The sequence below is a fragment of the Dysidea avara genome, chromosome 13 (genome assembly GCF_963678975.1).
Source record: "Dysidea avara chromosome 13, odDysAvar1.4, whole genome shotgun sequence".
Classification (NCBI taxonomy): domain Eukaryota; kingdom Metazoa; phylum Porifera; class Demospongiae; order Dictyoceratida; family Dysideidae; genus Dysidea; species Dysidea avara.
The window spans coordinates 3,311,291-3,328,343 of NC_089284.1; the positions used below are offsets into that span (position 1 = coordinate 3,311,291).

The 17,053-nt window shown below is 37.3% G+C and overlaps 2 protein-coding genes across 2 annotated transcripts; both read right to left on the reverse strand.

Annotated features, from left to right (window-relative positions):
- Nucleotides 1-962: 962 nt before the first annotated feature.
- LOC136243394 (2'-5'-oligoadenylate synthase 2-like) lies at nucleotides 963-11,440 on the reverse strand. The gene is made up of 21 exons (XM_066034908.1): nucleotides 11,252-11,440; nucleotides 9,532-9,667; nucleotides 9,244-9,484; nucleotides 9,136-9,193; nucleotides 8,878-9,023; nucleotides 8,658-8,762; nucleotides 8,432-8,608; nucleotides 7,639-7,753; nucleotides 6,560-6,698; nucleotides 6,069-6,300; nucleotides 5,954-6,011; nucleotides 5,680-5,825; nucleotides 5,530-5,613; nucleotides 5,305-5,478; nucleotides 5,063-5,096; nucleotides 3,952-4,078; nucleotides 3,182-3,398; nucleotides 3,069-3,123; nucleotides 2,456-2,598; nucleotides 2,359-2,403; nucleotides 963-1,349 (listed from the first exon to the last, which is right to left on the reverse strand). The coding sequence occupies exons 1-21, from the start codon at nucleotides 11,339-11,341 to the stop codon at nucleotides 1,130-1,132; spliced, it is 2,742 nt and encodes a 913-aa protein (XP_065890980.1). The 5' UTR covers nucleotides 11,342-11,440; the 3' UTR covers nucleotides 963-1,129.
- A 3,632-nt stretch (nucleotides 11,441-15,072) lies between these two features.
- LOC136242925 (inositol oxygenase-like) lies at nucleotides 15,073-17,041 on the reverse strand. The gene is made up of 8 exons (XM_066034429.1): nucleotides 16,752-17,041; nucleotides 16,583-16,687; nucleotides 16,314-16,406; nucleotides 15,962-16,031; nucleotides 15,831-15,904; nucleotides 15,601-15,775; nucleotides 15,387-15,549; nucleotides 15,073-15,327 (listed from the first exon to the last, which is right to left on the reverse strand). The coding sequence occupies exons 1-8, from the start codon at nucleotides 16,893-16,895 to the stop codon at nucleotides 15,219-15,221; spliced, it is 933 nt and encodes a 310-aa protein (XP_065890501.1). The 5' UTR covers nucleotides 16,896-17,041; the 3' UTR covers nucleotides 15,073-15,218.
- Nucleotides 17,042-17,053: the final 12 nt, after the last annotated feature.

The following is a 17,053-nucleotide window of genomic DNA, read 5'->3' on the forward strand; positions in this document are numbered from 1 at the left end:
GTGCAATATTTAAATCTCCTCAGGTCCATGCACTATAACAAGGATGCTTGGTGAAGTACTGTTTACGTCATTGCAATCATCATAATTTTGCTTGACTTACATGGGTAGACATGGCCATATAACTGCCACAAGAAAATGGTGCAGGCCTATTTTCTTGGAGCACTATACCTAACACAATACTTTATCACTCCTAACTCTACAGCAACATACGAGTAATTTAATAGACTAATTTCATTTCTGTGTACAGAATCATAAGTTATGTACAGGATGAAAAAGTTGTATGCATGGCCTTTCCTGTTGTGCATGCTCACCTTCCAGTTCCTAAATGGTACAGCAGATCATTATTCGTCTTTTATAGCCAGTCATTTGACACAATTACTTGTAGAATCACTGTAAAGCCTTCAAAATACCACATGGTGCTAGTGGTCAAAACAGAGGGCTCAAAGCAAATAGTTATGCCACATTCCATGCATGTTGCTATTGGGCTGCAACATGTACTCGGTAAATAAATAGCATGCAGTTGCTACAAGGTAATGCAAACCCATACATTGTCATTTTTTGGTAATATGGATGATTTTATAGGAAGCTATAGACAAAAATTAAAGGGATTCTGCAAGAAGATCAACACCTCTGTCATCTGCACACTGAAGGTCAGTACTGAAATGTTATATTCTTGCAGAAAACTATTTCAATCATTTTTGTGTTAAGAGTTCAATACAACATTAAACTATGCAACACATATTTCTTGTACATATACATTTTGCAAACCCAGTTCTGAGAGTATCTCTCTAAACTTGGTCTAAAACTATGTAGCTTAGTCTTGCGTGGTCAGACCGCTATTTTTCATTTGGTCGGGGGAAAAAAATCCACATGAAAGTATATGTAGCTAATGTTAATATACATGCAACTCTGATAAATTAAAAGCATCCATGTTTCTTTTCTGACTTCACCATAAATATTTGTTATCCCAAAAATATTCTGTGATCAAGTCAGCTAAATGTATTTGTGCACAAATCATAAAATCAGTTTTTTAGTGGCAAAGTACACTACTAGGTTGTGTAGTACACTACTAGGTTGTGTAGTACACTACTAGGTTGTGTAGTACACTACTAGGTTGTGTAGTACACTACTAGGTTGTGTAGTATCTCTGACAAAGATCTAGTGAATGTATTTCAGATTGGAACTTGCTCCAGTCTCCACCATATCCTCTTGAAGCATATGTGAGCAGTTTAGTGATACCGCTGCGGTACAGGTTGTTGGAAGGGCTTGCTGGATCAATGATATATGGTGGTTGACGACTGTTGAACTTCCATATCTTATCAGCTGTGTAGTTGACAGTCCAGTAAACCCTATGTGTGTGTAGAGACAAGCACACGATATACAAAATAGCAAAGTGTCCCTCTTCCTTTGTTATGTAATTATACTTCCATGAAACATGTTCTAATATACTCCAGTCACATCAGGGCCAATTATAGTAGTTAAGCAGGTGGCTGCATTAGATAGATCACTTCATACACAAAATTGTGCATTGGAGATATTTATAAAATGGTCAGTTTAGACAGGTGACCTTATTATTATTATAACGGTTTCATTCCGATCATTTAAGACCACTTTCCCAGACCCTTTTAAGACCGTAAACTCCCCCTTTGAATTCATCATCATAAAAGTTACATTGGCGCTTGATTGTATATCGATACATAATCTGTAGAAGAGTGAATAGGATAAAATTTCAATCAGCTGCATACAATGTCTCCCTGATTTTGTAAATACTATGTTCTGTTTGCAACTGACCATGTGTGGACTACATTGAGTACTTATCCTTATTCATGGTGACTTAATTTTAAGGACCACACATGCAGTGGTTTTGTGTTGTTGTTTTTGTTAATTGTAATAATTTATGGGAAGCATTTCAGTTTTGAAAAGAGAATGCTTATGAAATTGTAGTCTGGCAATAATACAAGCACAATATGTTGTTTATTGGGACAAATGATGGAACTCTGCATATATACATGCTTTAAATCCAAGCTTAGCTTTTGTTGGTGACACAGTTAACCAGTTGTTACTGTGCTCAGTTGAAAAGTAGAATACACATTAGGTGCAATACAACAATCCTGCAGCTTCATTTGCTGTTTTCTGTAGAACAAATCTTTGTATGTGGTAGCTATGAGCAAGGGTGAAGATTATTGAAGCTGATGATGGAGCTTGATTGTGAAGTACAGATGGCAAGAGAACTGTAGGTAACAATTTGGCTTAATGGTCTCTGATGACAGTTGGTTTATAGTCATCTAATGGTCTTAATGGTTTCAAATAAGATGAAGTCCCATTTAGGCTACCAAAATAGTTTCACTTACAACTTACGTGATTTGCTCATTGCACACCAGTTTTACTAATTCTTGTTTTATTCTAAAAATAATAAATAATATGATATGTGTCTTTTTCTTAGCTATATACATACACTAAGGGTTCATCTCTACTTCCTCCATTCTCATAGGCTTTGATCACCAATAGCTCCATCAGGTAGGAGCTTGGTCTTCCATCTTCATCATCTCTCCAAGTGTTGTTCCTCCATGCCTTTGCTTGTTTGATGTACTCATGTGCCTGCATGTGTGTGCGTTGCAGATAAAGCTTACCATTATATATATATATATCACATTTGCTTGAATTGTACCACATGAGTCTATACTATTATGTTTTTACTCAAAAATAACAGTAAAAAATTCAAATACTTATTTAAGAATGCAGCAGTATAATTCAAGTAAATGATCTCCTTGATGAATAATATACTGGAAAATGTATATGCCCCATTTGTGCATTATTGTTCCTCCCAGACCCTTGTATCATTCCTAAAAGCTTTAGGCATTACAATTATAGGCATAATAGTTGCATACATAGAATAAATTCATAGATTATTGTTTAATACATCTCATTGCTGTAGTTCTAAAGCTTGAGGTTGTTATACTGTTAAGGATAAAAGCACATTATGAGCTAATAATATCAATTTTGTAATGGTTACGTACAACATTCGTGTAGAATATGCTAGTTTACAGTGCATGTGCACAGTAACATACTTTATGATAATGTTGCACAAATTCCACTTGCCATTTAGCAGCTGAGCAATTAAACCTATGCACATTACATCAATCGTAGTATACAGTGCTTTCTTAATGGACCATGCACTTACAAAGAAATGTTCTGCTTGTCAATGGTTTCCAAGAAACTGTAGTACTGCTGCTTACTGTCAAAGTATGGACTTATCAATAAGTCAACTCCAACACTGCAGTATTTGAACTGGAGACTGTGGTCATCGGTGCCCCTTGTGGCATAGTGCTGTCCCTTTAATTGTGATCGTAAATATTGATCAAATTTTTCTATGATAGTTTTGTAACTTTTCAGTTTCACTGCTTCATTCAGTTGAGACTGTGGTCATTGGTGCCCTTTGTGGCGTAGTGCTGCCCCTTCAATTGTGATCGTAAATATTGATCAAATTTGTCCATGATAGTTTTGTAACTTTTCAGTTTCACTGCTTCATTCAGTTGTAAGCCTGACAAACAAGAATACTTTTTTGAATACTTATTAATAAATGCGTGCATGTAAACATGGCTATGTGACAATAGCAGCTGAAGGCTTTGTGTGCGTGCGCATGTGTGTGTGTGTGGCATAGCCAAGCAATTTCAGCACCGGCCTGGTACTTGAAAGGTTTCAGGTTTGATGCTCAATTATTCCCAGCTTTAATTTTTATATACAAGATTAGGTCTATAGGTGAACTTGGGTGCCCATATCTTACCTATAAGACACGAGCAGGTTACTCATTTGTCCCAGAAAGATATACCTACCCAACATAACCAAGCAATAAAAAATTCTCGGGTAGCCCAGTATTTCATGATACACAGCAGCCAAAGGCTTTGTCTTTATTGTTTATGTGCATAAGTTCCCATCTACAGACTGGCTTACCTCTTGAGTAAATCACAAGATCCACATTAAAATCCCCTGGTGCTGTGGTGCATTTCCCAACTGATCCTCCTTTGAAAACTTCACTGATGATGAGATCAGATACAAACCTCTTTCTTGCATCATTTCTCTAGGACAATATGCACATATATATGTATGTGACCACACCCAAACTTTTGTGCCACAAATATAAGTTTGTGTGGTATTTATAAGTTTGTGGAAATAATCTCTCCCTTTTCAAATTCCTGAATATCTATGGTGTATCTAGCATATCAACCAGTACTTGTGTCTGAGTTGCCAGGAATGAACCCAGAGAGACTTGCTAAAGAAATGCAAGCTCATCAGTGTGCCACTGACTTCACCACTGCCACTGCTTCATATTAGGAGCCAACTATTATCCTGGGGTTAATGCTGTAGTGAGATTGCAGACTTCATGAGTATAGGGAAGAAAATTTTAGCCGTAAGCTTATCTGTTTTCTGATGCAATGGCTCAATTTTCTGATACTGTATGTCAATGATGTTTTAAATTTCATGCACCTATACTGATATGCCTATTTGCTATGTTATATGCATTTGAATCTGGCAGTATACATAAGTCTATAGAAATTGAGACTACTTTTTACAAGGATTTTCTGTCCTAGTAGTTCTTCTTTGGAAGGCACCGCAATACAGTTATAGTTGTTGCACTTTATATATCATATTAATGTGTCATGGACAATCAATTTGTATAGTGCTGCATATGGCGATGTCTGGAACATATAAGAGGACTCCAGTATGATGTTTACAAAGACAGTAGCTTGAAGACATCTTGTAATAAAAATAGTCCACAACTACATACTGTGGAGAATCTGTGGGTTTCTAACATTACAATAACCAACATTCATTAGCTCCCACATCACAGTTAACTCATGCTGGTTGCTATGAATTATATGCAGTGGTACCAGTTTAATTTGGTATCTAGGTGATACAACAGTTTGTTTGTAGTCCTACAAGTATTTTGTACAGTATGAAGCCAACTATTTAGCAGTGTAGCTATGATATGTTCTTAGACCATTGTAAAAACTTTTCCTGACTTTGTTTGTGCATATCAATAAACATTATACTAAATGCATACCCGAATCAGAAATTTGTATTTGAATTCTCTCCACCTAATAAACTATAGACAAATGTTTAAGTAACCAAAATGATGTTGTGTTGGATTAAACATAAGTGTTTACAGCACTATTAAGAAGCTGTGGAAAATGTCACAGTATACAATGTGGAAAGTAAACAATCTCCTTTATGAAACATTATGTACATCTGTGACTGCTATTGCTGAGATACAATCATTGTGGTAAATGTAACAACGGACTCTACAGTTCTAGTGTGGCTATCAGTGCCTGAAATTTACTCCAGTCACCACCACCATGTCTTTTTAATATACCAGTGTAATAAACATTATTGGAAGGGTTAGCTGGATCAATAATGAATGGACGATCATGGTTGAATTTCCGTATTGTATTCTCATCATAAAAGTGTGTCCAGTACACTCTACAAAACAATCAAATAACAAAACACTACTTGAAGAATTCTGTTGCTTACGTAATGAGGTCATCACACACTAATGCTACTAGTTGTCGTTGTATATCATTACTTGTCACACTGCGAGTTACTCTATAGGAGGCCCTATGTACATGTATTTTATGCCATGCCAGAAATCCATTATGATAGTAAGTGTATGCAAAATCTTACATTCTTGATATCATTTCAATAGAATTTTCGTATGCTTTGATGACAAGTAGCTCAAGTAGATATGATTTTGGTCTGCTAGTTTTGATTCCTTTGTGGTCCCACTGTTCATTTCTCCATACTTTGAACTTTTTGATGCACTGCAGAACCTTAATTGGATCACCCAGTTATATTTAATAGCTAGGTATATATAACGATGTGTGTAATTATGGAGCATGTAGAAACTGAAGTTACCTGTATGCATTCAAGCGTGCAGTAATATGCAAATTTAACTTACAATGTCTGGGTAATTTTCCAAGAACTCCACTTGCCATTTTGAGGCTGAACAGCTAAATCTGTTTCATAATAAACTGCATTATTATGTGATGCTTACTGTGTATAGGTACACTAACATTGAACGCTCCACTGTGCTTCTCCTTACCAAGAAGCTATAGTACTCTGTTGGGGTGTTAAACAAGGGGCTCAACAGAATATCAATGTTCACATTATCACACACAAACTGCAGATTGTATTTGTTGATTTCTTTTCTTTGGTAATTTCCCAAATATGCATTCAGATATGAGCTGATAGACCAATAGTACATTTCATATCCCTTCTCTTTTGCTGCTTGATGTGGATCAATACCTGTGAAAAACCAAAGTGTCATACTAACATCATTAACATGTCAGTGTGCATTATAACACACAAAATGCTTATGATGAAAAATGTTACAGGCTCATAACCCATGCATGTACATGTACACATCTTTTCTAACTCTTAACTTAAAATATTGTATGACAACATCATGTCCAGCATGCATGGTAGGCAATGCAATGTATAACAAGTCACCCGGCTTATATGTTCCACTGTATAAAGTACTGAGCTTTCCAACTATACAACATACTAGTGCAGTAGATGATAAGGTCCACATCAAATGGCTCTCCAGGCACTGTGGTACCCTTTTTAGTTGATCCTCCTTCAAACACTTCATAGATGACTAACTGTGATACCTTCCCACCATATATTCTTCTAGCACTACTGTCCTGTATAGTGTATAAAATATCATATGTCCAAGCATTTAGTCAGTTAATGCATCACTCTGGCTATATCTATGATCCTGATAATTTCAATTTGTACAACAGAATCATTTTACCCCACCCAACAGACCCAAGCTATAGTACATTCAGCAGATTGAGCACACACCTTCCATTGATGCTCAGTACATGAAATTCACTTGATCAGCTGGAGAGTGGGATTACATAAATAGTTGTCTGCATGCAAGTAACACATGTAGTTGAATGAATTTTGTTGTTGATTTGTTAAACAGTATAAACTGATCAGACAATTACTTGCATGAACATTGAGCATTAGATTTAATAAACTGCATGTGTCTCTATATAGCTATATGTGAAGTCTAAATTTTGTTCATACATCATTGAACACACTACGTTATTATGCAAGTCCACTTGACAGAGCATGCACTAGCTATACTGCAAATGCAGTGGCGGATCTAGGAATTTTCACAGGGGGTTTCAGGTTCCGGCACTGGAAGTTTTCAACAACTGTGTTCCCACTTAGCTAGCTATTATCTATGCCTATAGCTATACAGATCTATAGTGAATCATAAAAAAATCACTCCAAAACATTGTTTCATAGTTGATCCAGGCCTTCGCAGAAAGCTTTGAAGTAAAAACAATAATTAGTTTTAGAGGCGCTTAACACGCTTAAACGCCGTAATGCCTTTTTTAGTGATTTCAAAGGCAAAATTATGAAGTTTGGCCAGTAGAGAAGGTCCCAATGTGATACACATCATGCATAACTGTTAGTGATTTATAACTCACACGAATCGTTAAATCAGGGGCGCGCGCACTTTTCAGAGGGGGTTTCAGCTGAAACCATTGCAATCCCCCTGTATCCGCCACTGAAATGTATGCAGTATATTGCTCTGTCAAGTATATGATTTATAGCTAGGCTATTACTCACCTGTAGTACTCTGACTACCCTTTGTATGACCCTCCTAATATCACTGGTAATTATACTTAATTTACCTGTAGCCATTACAACCAGTTGTGTGACTGTATCAGTAAATAGCAGTTTGCTAGTTGGTAATTGGTTTTTATACCAATAAGTATTAATATGATTACATCAATGGCCTAATATGGTAGCACTGTATAACAACACTACGATAACTTCCTGGTAACAACACCCTTCTAGTTATGCACTGCGGTTAGATGAGGTATTTACTGTGGTGACTTCTCAGTATATTATGTTTAGCATTAATCTAGTTTCTGTACATTTAGTAGAATTAACCCCCACAGTTAACCGGAACACCTAACAAATTCTATACTTGATAAAAGTCATTATCCATGCCGGCAGCCATCTCTTTATAAAGATATCATCATGAATATAGGCATAGCAGGTGAAATTGGGCATGAATAGAAGACTATAGTTGTATATGTATAGCTATAGTTGTTCTTACACTAGAACTTGTATATAACTTGAGGCACAAAAATGTGAAACTGTGCCACGTAGCTAACCATTGTGAGCCAAGCATGTGTGGCATGAACGGAAGTTAACCAATCTGTGTAATACTATAGCATTGTAGCACTCTTATTGACCGCCAAGGTTTATTGAATTATTATACAAGTTGTAGCTAACACTGATCAAATTTGATAAGGATAAGAATCAAAACATTACAACTATGAATCTGCAAACATATTACAATATGTTGGACAATATGCAACTAATATACACATATGTATGCACACATCGTCCTCAGATATCCAATGTGTGTATCATTGATCGGAATACTCTCCAAGGATCACCATAGCCAACCCTGACTATGCCAGTATAATGAACGTTGTTGGAAGGGTTGGCTGGATCAATGATGTAGGGAGGATGATGACCAAACCTCTGCACCATTTCAACTGTGTAATATTTCTGCCAAATAATTCTGTAAAAATATGCACTAATCATTACTGGTATAGTGATAAAATACATACGCAATTCTTGCATCACAAACTAGTCTTATCAATTCCTGCTTTATGTTAGCACTGGTCACTGCAGGTCTAAATGGAGTTGCTCCTACGATTGCCGTAAAGGAAGACCTGCCAATAAGCATCACATCAAAAGATCAAATTGAAATACCGGTACATTAAATTACGATTAATTACATTCAGTGTTTCTGTAAACTTAAATCACAAGTATAATAATTTCTCTTACATCTGTGTTGAACTCTGAATAGAGTTTTCATAAGCTTTAATAACAAGAAGCTCAAGCAAATATGATTTTGGTCTGCCATCTGTTAGTCCACGATCATCCCACATTCGGTTTCTCCATGCCTTGACCTGCCTAATGTACTCCATCACCTATAGAAAGCATTGAATCACTTAATATATAGTGGCATGTGCTTGATTAACAAAGAAGTTTCAAAGTCTAAAATTTCCAAACACAATAGTGGGGCTATAAAATTATGTTTACCTGATCGGGATAACCCTTTACAAATTGCACTTGCCATCTTGAAGCTGAACAGCTAAACCTATAACAAGTACCGATTAGAGACACATGTACATGTCTTCAGTATCTAACATAGCAGTAGGAAGACGGGCTCTTGAAATAGTATCCAAAAAGCTGCAGTAATCTCTCATGGAAGTGAAATAAGGACTCAGTAGAACATCAATGCTTACGCCACTACAATTAAACTGCAGGCCATAGTTGGTAATGGCTTTCTTGGTATAATATCCACTCAATTGCACACTCAAGTATGAGTGAATTGCCTCAAGGAATGTTTTGTAGTCTCCCTTTCTTGCAGCTTCATATTGATCAATGCCTATAATTATTATGTGAACACTTGCATGTGTAATAACAGCAGCATACTTGATGAGTAAATCACTAGGTCCACATCAAAGTCTCCTGGTACCGTGGTGCCCTTCCCCATTGACCCTCCCTCAAACACTTCATTGATGGTGAGATGTTGTATAATCCCACCATGTCGTCTTCTCTCATTATTGTCCTATGTACATCATATCATGTATATACTCGTTCAAGATTTATAGGGGCAATTCATGCAACCTATATAATATATAGGCTGCATGAATTGCCCCTATAAATCTTCCCCTATAAATCTTGCCCCTATAAATCTACACAGTGCACTTAATGTTATACAGGGTCTATATTATAGACCCTGTATAACATTAAGTGCACTGTGTAGCTACATATATACCTGCAGGGTTGTCACCACAGCATTGACAACTTTTCTAGCATCAGATACAGTAAGTTCTCTGGCCATTCCACTTCACTGTAACAAGTTCATGAAATAAACCAACTAGCACTGTACAGGTCATTTATACTGATGGTTGCTAACTAAGTAAACTGTGGTCATGATGTAATTATGTTGTGTTGTGATAATGAATTCCTGGTAGAAAGCAGTTCCAATTAACTAGTACTACACTGGTATTGCGTATACTAATCATGGGTGTTACTTTGATACTAGCTATACTGTTTACTTGACTGCATCAATGTAGATTAACCAGCTATTTCTGTGGGTAATCAGTTCGGCTGCTATAATTACTGTAAGTATAGCTATAGGTATGGTGCTGATTTGTTTTGCCATTATATCAGATGCATAAAGCATATTATGGTCATGTCATTGCAATTGTTGGGCAATGTTATTGATGTGTGATGTTCCTTCTCTGCTGTCATGCATGAAGCAGCCGCTGAGCTAGGCTGATTACCATGGTATGTAGCTTCATGGTCAGATAGCTAGTCATGTGACTGAAGGTCACTTCTTCTTGATGTCATAATACATAGCTAGTCTACAGGTAATTTGCAAACATATAGCACATGGTTTTTACAGAATTTACATGGAGGGATTAGATTCTGTATTATCAGCAGCCTTAATATGTCATCACGTTTGCCAAAAAGCAAGTAATGAACTAATGAAAGTGCACACAGAAGCAAATGGCAAGTAATCTCTGCAGAGATACAAAGATACTGATAATCAAATACTCTAATAGTACATACAGTCAATGTAGTACCGAGTCACCATGCTTGCAAATTAGCTGGCTCGAGCTATAGCTAGCTACAACTACTGTGACAAGACCAAGTACTTGACTAATAGCTTTGCCATGGTGTGGTCTTGAAATTAAATTGGTCATCAAAAACAAAATTGGCACTGATTGTGTATCATTTTGTACCATGCACTCAAATTCCGGCACAACAGCTGTGTCTCAGTATATATAGCTCAGCAGCTACTGACAACACGTTAACAATCAAATGTAACCAACTAGGAGCAGATCAAAGAATTGGCAACATAGGGAAAGGCACACTGACCTCAGGTGGTCCAGGGTTAGTACATAGATATAACTAACCCGGGTTAGTAGCTCATATATCCCAGACCTCAGATGATTCCACATGCAGTGATGCCAGTGTAGTTGATTTACAGATCTGCCCACCTATCACTCCTTTTCATCGCCTATGCCTCCTACTATCCTATGATTCATTTATCTGTAGCACAGGTGGATTGATACATCATTCTTTATTGATTTCTGTTTACACCAGACCGTGTTTACATGCGATATGTCTAATTATAACGCACCCCTGTTGGAACAGTGCAGTGCGAGGTGCAGTGTGAACCTCGGTTTGAAGAACTTTCCTCGAAGATGGCTGGAGCTGTTAAGAGAATCATCAGTACTATACTTGCACCGAAACCCGGATCCTACGGGTGAGACTGAAGCTGCCTGCTTACGATTTTAATTCTATGAATCTACATCTCGACGTGCAGCCAGGCGGTGGCTGTGGGCAATACCGTGTACCTGTCTGGTCGTATCAGATTGGACTGGTACCTCAGGTGAGTAGTTAGTGCATGTCTCTTCCGTGCATGGTGCAATGGGTCTGTGTAATTGTGCAGCAAGATCGCATGCCAAGGCTAGTTCAATGCATGGCGTGTGACCATGGTCAAGATTTGCTTTTTGAGTTTGCATTGGAATTACTTTATTCCATTTATACATCTGTGCGCAGTAACAATTTAGCTGTTGAATTAGCTAGTATGTTATGTGCAGAGTCAGCCTGACTATCACTTTGCACACTGGCCATGCTATAGCTATACAGTGTGTGTGTGCTTTTGTGGTGTAGTGTGTGTTCATTATTTTTTGTAGACAATGAGGCAAGTTAGTGGAGATGTGCAGGATCAGACCAGACAGGTGTAATACACGTGTATTGCTTGATACATACTACGTAGGTGTGTAGTGTACATACTGTACTCATACTGTATGTGGGTTAGGCCAGATCTAGACTTACTGTTTCTCATCAGAAAATTCCAAAAGTGAAGTGCGGGCAGGTGGGTCATTACCATTATCCATTATCACACTACATGCCGCAATACCAATTTTCACAAGATACCAGTTTATCTGATGTATCTACAGTCAGCTCCACTGACAAGCACACTAGTGGCATTCAAAACGTCTATATGATACATCGCTATAGTTGATTTATCTTCTTGCTTGTGTAAACATTACAATGTTGGAGGGCTCACCATCTGACAATCCAATGATCATTACTTGGCACTCTACAGTGCAAAAGGTACTACTGTATGAGTGTGGCAATCTTGAAAACCAACCTGTGCACATGTTATTCAGACAAATAATGGTTAAATCTGTAATAATGGGGAAATATGTGCAGCAGCAAAATACATTCAGGCACTGGTAAAAAACCCACCAAATAGTGGTCTTAATGGTGAAAGTTAACTGAAATGCAAGATAAATAGTCTTATGGTGGTATTAATGCTCTGGACGTATCAAAGTACCCCTTAGCACGTGCTGGAAATCTTGATAATCAGGACACTTGGTTGGTCCCAAGGTGTCCATATTTTCAGAAGGCCATAATGATATGTGTATGCACTTGCCAGCTGATCAGTAAAGAGTGTTACAGTAGTGTAGAGTGTGCGCAGTGTAGTCAGTTTTCTGCAATACATAGATGATGTTCAGTTGTAGGTATTGGATAATATGAGCCAAGTTTTGGAAGCTGCAAACTCATCATTTCAAAATGGTGATTACTATTATATACTGCAATATATTGTTAGCTTGGGTCTATGCTGTTATCACTGCATGGTCAGCCTCCAATAAGGAGGAACAAAGGAAAAGTAATTTCTTATGCTCTATAGCTAGTGCACCATGTATGAGATCTATGCAAGCCATACATATTTATTCTTTGTCAGTTTCTTTCTAAAATGAGTAACCACAGTATCATGCATTTAAAATTGACTGCAGTATAGATTTGGTAAACTTGTACTAGATTTAAGTACTGTCAGAATGCACTCGTACTTTACTTAAGTATTCCTTTGATTTCAGCTAGAGTATTTATACTTGTACTTGGACCCATGTCTGCTATCCAGACCACAAAGAGAACTATACTGCCCACGCATGATAACGTATGGACAATCTGCAGGATATTTCTCAAGTGTAACTAACTGGAATCAGTTTTCCTGGAGGTAAACTTATACCGTCAAGGGACACAAACTTTACAATACTTTATCAAAACTCTCTCAGCACTAGTAGTATTAGAGCTGTGTCATCAGTAAACTACTTACCTACATGCACATATACACAGAGCAAAACTGTTCATGCGCTACATGCCTTGACAGATATTGACACTTGCTGGATCTCATACATATGGACAGTTAGCATTTGCTTACTTTGTCAACACCAAATCTCATTAAAACACGTAACTGCATAGACTGGAGCAATGTAAGAAAAATATTTTTACCAATGTAATTAATTTGAGTATTCCGAAAACCTGACAATTTTAATGCATACCATGAAATGAAAAAGTAAGATCCCTACTAGCTATAGTACTCATGTGTATAGCTACTTACATTGTGGTATTTTTTGTTGCTAGTGGTGAAAATGACAGTTTTTTTTGGCCGACATCAAAGACTTTCCTGCAGTGAATGAAATGTAGTCATTGTAAGTCTCTAATGTGATGTGGGGCTGAAACAATCATGATAATGGCCATAGGACACCATTTAGCTTGTGTAAGGTAAAACATGGCTCTCATGACCTTCAGTATCAGTTTTGACAATAGAAAATTCTTTACAAGTGTTCAAGATTTGTTCAGTCCTATGCTTTACTTGTACTTTTTATATGCAAATGAGCATTTGTGTTACTACAGAGACTTCACTAAAGATTTACCTAGCAGAAGCGCAATACAAGTAGCTGCTCTACCAATGGTAAGAAGAATGTTGTGTTAACATTAATGTTGTCTTGAATAGAGCACCTCTTGCACTATTAGAGGAAAAAGAAACCTCCCTGGTTACCTCTGCCTTGTGATCCTTATGTACGCTAGAGGTGGGCCAGGGCCTTGTAGGGTCTGGGCCCTACCAAAGAACTCTAGTTCCCTACTAGAGGTGCTTTGCATGCAAGATCAAGATATTCTAATATAACAGTCAAATTATTAATAAAGCAATCAGAGCAATGCAGCTAACCAGGCATTCTATACACAATGGAACCTGTCTTAAAGAACACTCCGTGTAAAGGACTTGTACTTTAGCCTTTAGCCTTTCTATGAAAGACAGTTTTGTGGTCCGTATAGAACTTTCCAATACAATTTTACCTCTGAAAAAATATCGATATCATCAAAATCAGTTTGGTCCCAAAGTGTCTAGAGAGGTTCACAAATATATTTGGGTTCTTTCTTTTAGATTTTAAAAATTTTTGGAGGGCATATTTTTAGACCCCTAAGCTTTGGCAGCAGGCAGTTACCACACATATACCAGATAGTCTAGATACGCTACTGCTTATTGGACATCATTACCCAACCTGTAATGTTGCCATTACTGCCCATCTGTAAATTGAAATAATAAGTTGATTGCTTCTTATTTACAGGCAGCAAGAGTAAAGATGGAGGCAATAGCAGTTACTAAATCTTAATGAATTTATAACACTTTTAACTATTCAGTATTGTGATTGGCTGTTAATCGTTGTGGATCATGTGCTCTTGGGGTGCTACATACCCATAGTTGCATTTCAGTTATTGGATGCAGTGTATCCTTCCCAGTAATGAACGAGGTATACATTCAGTAATGAATGTGGTATAGGTTCTCTTTCAGTTACTTAGGTTAGGAGACCTCTACCATTCCAAGGTCAGCAGTTAGCATCCAAGGTAGTGGTGCTTATTCAGATCAGCCATCAGAATACCTGTACATTGTACAAAATGAAGGAATGCTTTGTCTATCAACTTTATATACTGCTTTTATACCATCTCATATCAATACACATTAGCTATTGTAATAGTGGAGAGGTCCACTTTCATTGACCCATTGCTGTTGCTAATGCTAGAAAGGTGGCTTTCAAAAATTCATTTAGAAGGGATTGATACGGTGATCTAGGTGACTAGTTTGTTACTTAACACCACTAGTCTGGATAATGGTGGAAGAAAATAAACAAATTTTATACAAAATATATACACATGTTAAGTGACTGTTGTGTACATCTTGTGTGGTGGAAAGTGGTGAATTAATATATCAAGTACAGTTCAGTGTTCATTAAAAACAATCATTAAAACTGGTTCTACCAGCAGATTTCACCCGGTATGTACTTATTGATCAGACCCTGGTAATATGGCATCAAAGCATCTCTATCTGGGAGATGGTCTGCTTTAGAGTAAAGATCAAATTTGCTACAGAAAGCACAACACAATTTACAAACACATCCCAATGAGTACCACACGATTCTTACTTAAAACTCTGTACCCAAGGTAGCATCTTTTTGTCTGTGTCGTCACACAGGTACTGGTAGGAACCGTGAGTGTGCCATGGGTAGAAGGAGTGATAACGTATCATATATAGTGCTTCCTCTGGAAGTTTACAATTGTTACTGGTAAGAACCCTGTACAAGTACTCTGCATAAAAGGACTTGTTATAACTCAAGTATTCCAATATGAAAGGCTTACCATCATGTCCAAAAGACATCAGGATGTTTCTTAGTCCACAGTTAGGAGAATACATTCCATATTTAGTGTTGTAAAGTGGGTTGGAATAGTCGAGTGACTGCTTGAATAGTTTAGGAAACACTATTGTATTAGAAAACTGGCAGCCCACAGGATTGGTGTCTCCAACAACTGCCCACTGGAAACAAGAGATGAACATATATCAAATTCACAAACTGGAAGTGTTAAAGCACCTGTGGTTCACCCCAAAGTGCTAAGACTTTGCCAGCATCGTGAATGAGACCAGTCAAGTGGAACCAATCATATTCTAATAAGACAGTAGTAAATATATATTAGATGATCAATTATTATATGTTGTGTATACCTTGACCAGGATATGCCTCACGAATACGCTCAGCTGTCTGGAATGCATGCACTGAATTGGGAAGATCAATCTATAAAGAAATAAGATTATGTGATCAGTTGCAACAAGAGTTCATAATATAAAAAGCAAGGGAGATTGTCTAATTGTCAATGCAGCCTGTACAGAATATTACTGAATAGACATTGAAATTAACACTAGAAAAACATTGAAATAAAGCCTTTGTTCTACTGAGGTAAGGATGCTCTGTTCTACAGTGTTAGACACTCTTACTGCTTAGTATTATGAACTTGATTGCAGTAACTACACACTCACAGACAGCCAGACAGACACACCACATGAACAACAAACTCACATCAGGATCACTCTCATCTACCAAGTTGTCTAACATCAATATAGCATCCATTAAAGTCATCTGTACTTTATCCATCTTCCCCCAGTATGACAACTAAAAGAGGTCAAAATGGAACACATCATAAAGTGCTTTCACAATAACTGTTATTACAGAATAACTATGGTTGCATTAATTACTTTGTTGTGGTTATGACGCATTTACACACCTACACCAAACCACGTTTTTGATGTTTTTTTAACTCGCAACCACTGTACAAACAAGAGCAGTACTTTTTGTCTGACGAAATCAACTGTTTGAAAAGTGTGCATCTTTCTGTACGTCTCTTTCACTTCAGCATTCTTGCGGATCTGTTCATCGGTCAGGTCCTCGCCATCCTACAATTAACAGAAAACATGATAAGGTGGATGTGCCATTGGGAGCGAACGCGTAAACACACACCTGGACATCGAACGTGCGAAACTGTTCTTTGTCTTTACCGACGGTAGAGTCTAACAATTCTGGTCGATATTCTGAGGGATCGGGGCAGTACACCGGCGAATCAGTGCTCAATATAATATTCTTGGCGCTTGTTAACAGTTTCATGGCCTGACTTATATCACAATTCGTTCGTTAATATCTCACTTAACTAGCGCTTTTCTTTTTGTCTGTTAAATAGCACTTATTTGCCTATTTATCATTCCAATCCAAAATAACCGAGAAAATAACATGTTTTACTGTCACCCATACAGGTTGAAACCAAA

What these genes read in the sequence shown, in the direction of transcription:
- LOC136243394 (XM_066034908.1), bottom strand. Translation starts at nt 11,341, where the DNA reads ATGATTCTCTTAACAGCTCCAGCCATCTTCGAGGAAAGTTCTTCAAAC. An exon ending in TTGTGCAACATTATCATAAA is followed by an intron (nt 2,599 to 3,068) that starts GTATGTTACTGT and finishes ACACACATGCAG; the next exon opens with GCACATGAGTACATCAAACA. An exon ending in GTGTGCAATGAGCAAATCAC is followed by an intron (nt 1,350 to 2,358) that starts GTAAGTTGTAAG and finishes ACACACACATAG; the next exon opens with GGTTTACTGGACTGTCAACT.
- LOC136242925 (XM_066034429.1), bottom strand. Translation starts at nt 16,895, where the DNA reads ATGAAACTGTTAACAAGCGCCAAGAATATTATATTGAGCACTGATTCG. An exon ending in TGAGGCATATCCTGGTCAAG is followed by an intron (nt 15,905 to 15,961) that starts GTATACACAACA and finishes CTGTCTTATTAG; the next exon opens with AATATGATTGGTTCCACTTG. An exon ending in GATGTCTTTTGGACATGATG is followed by an intron (nt 15,550 to 15,600) that starts GTAAGCCTTTCA and finishes CCTTTTATGCAG; the next exon opens with AGTACTTGTACAGGGTTCTT.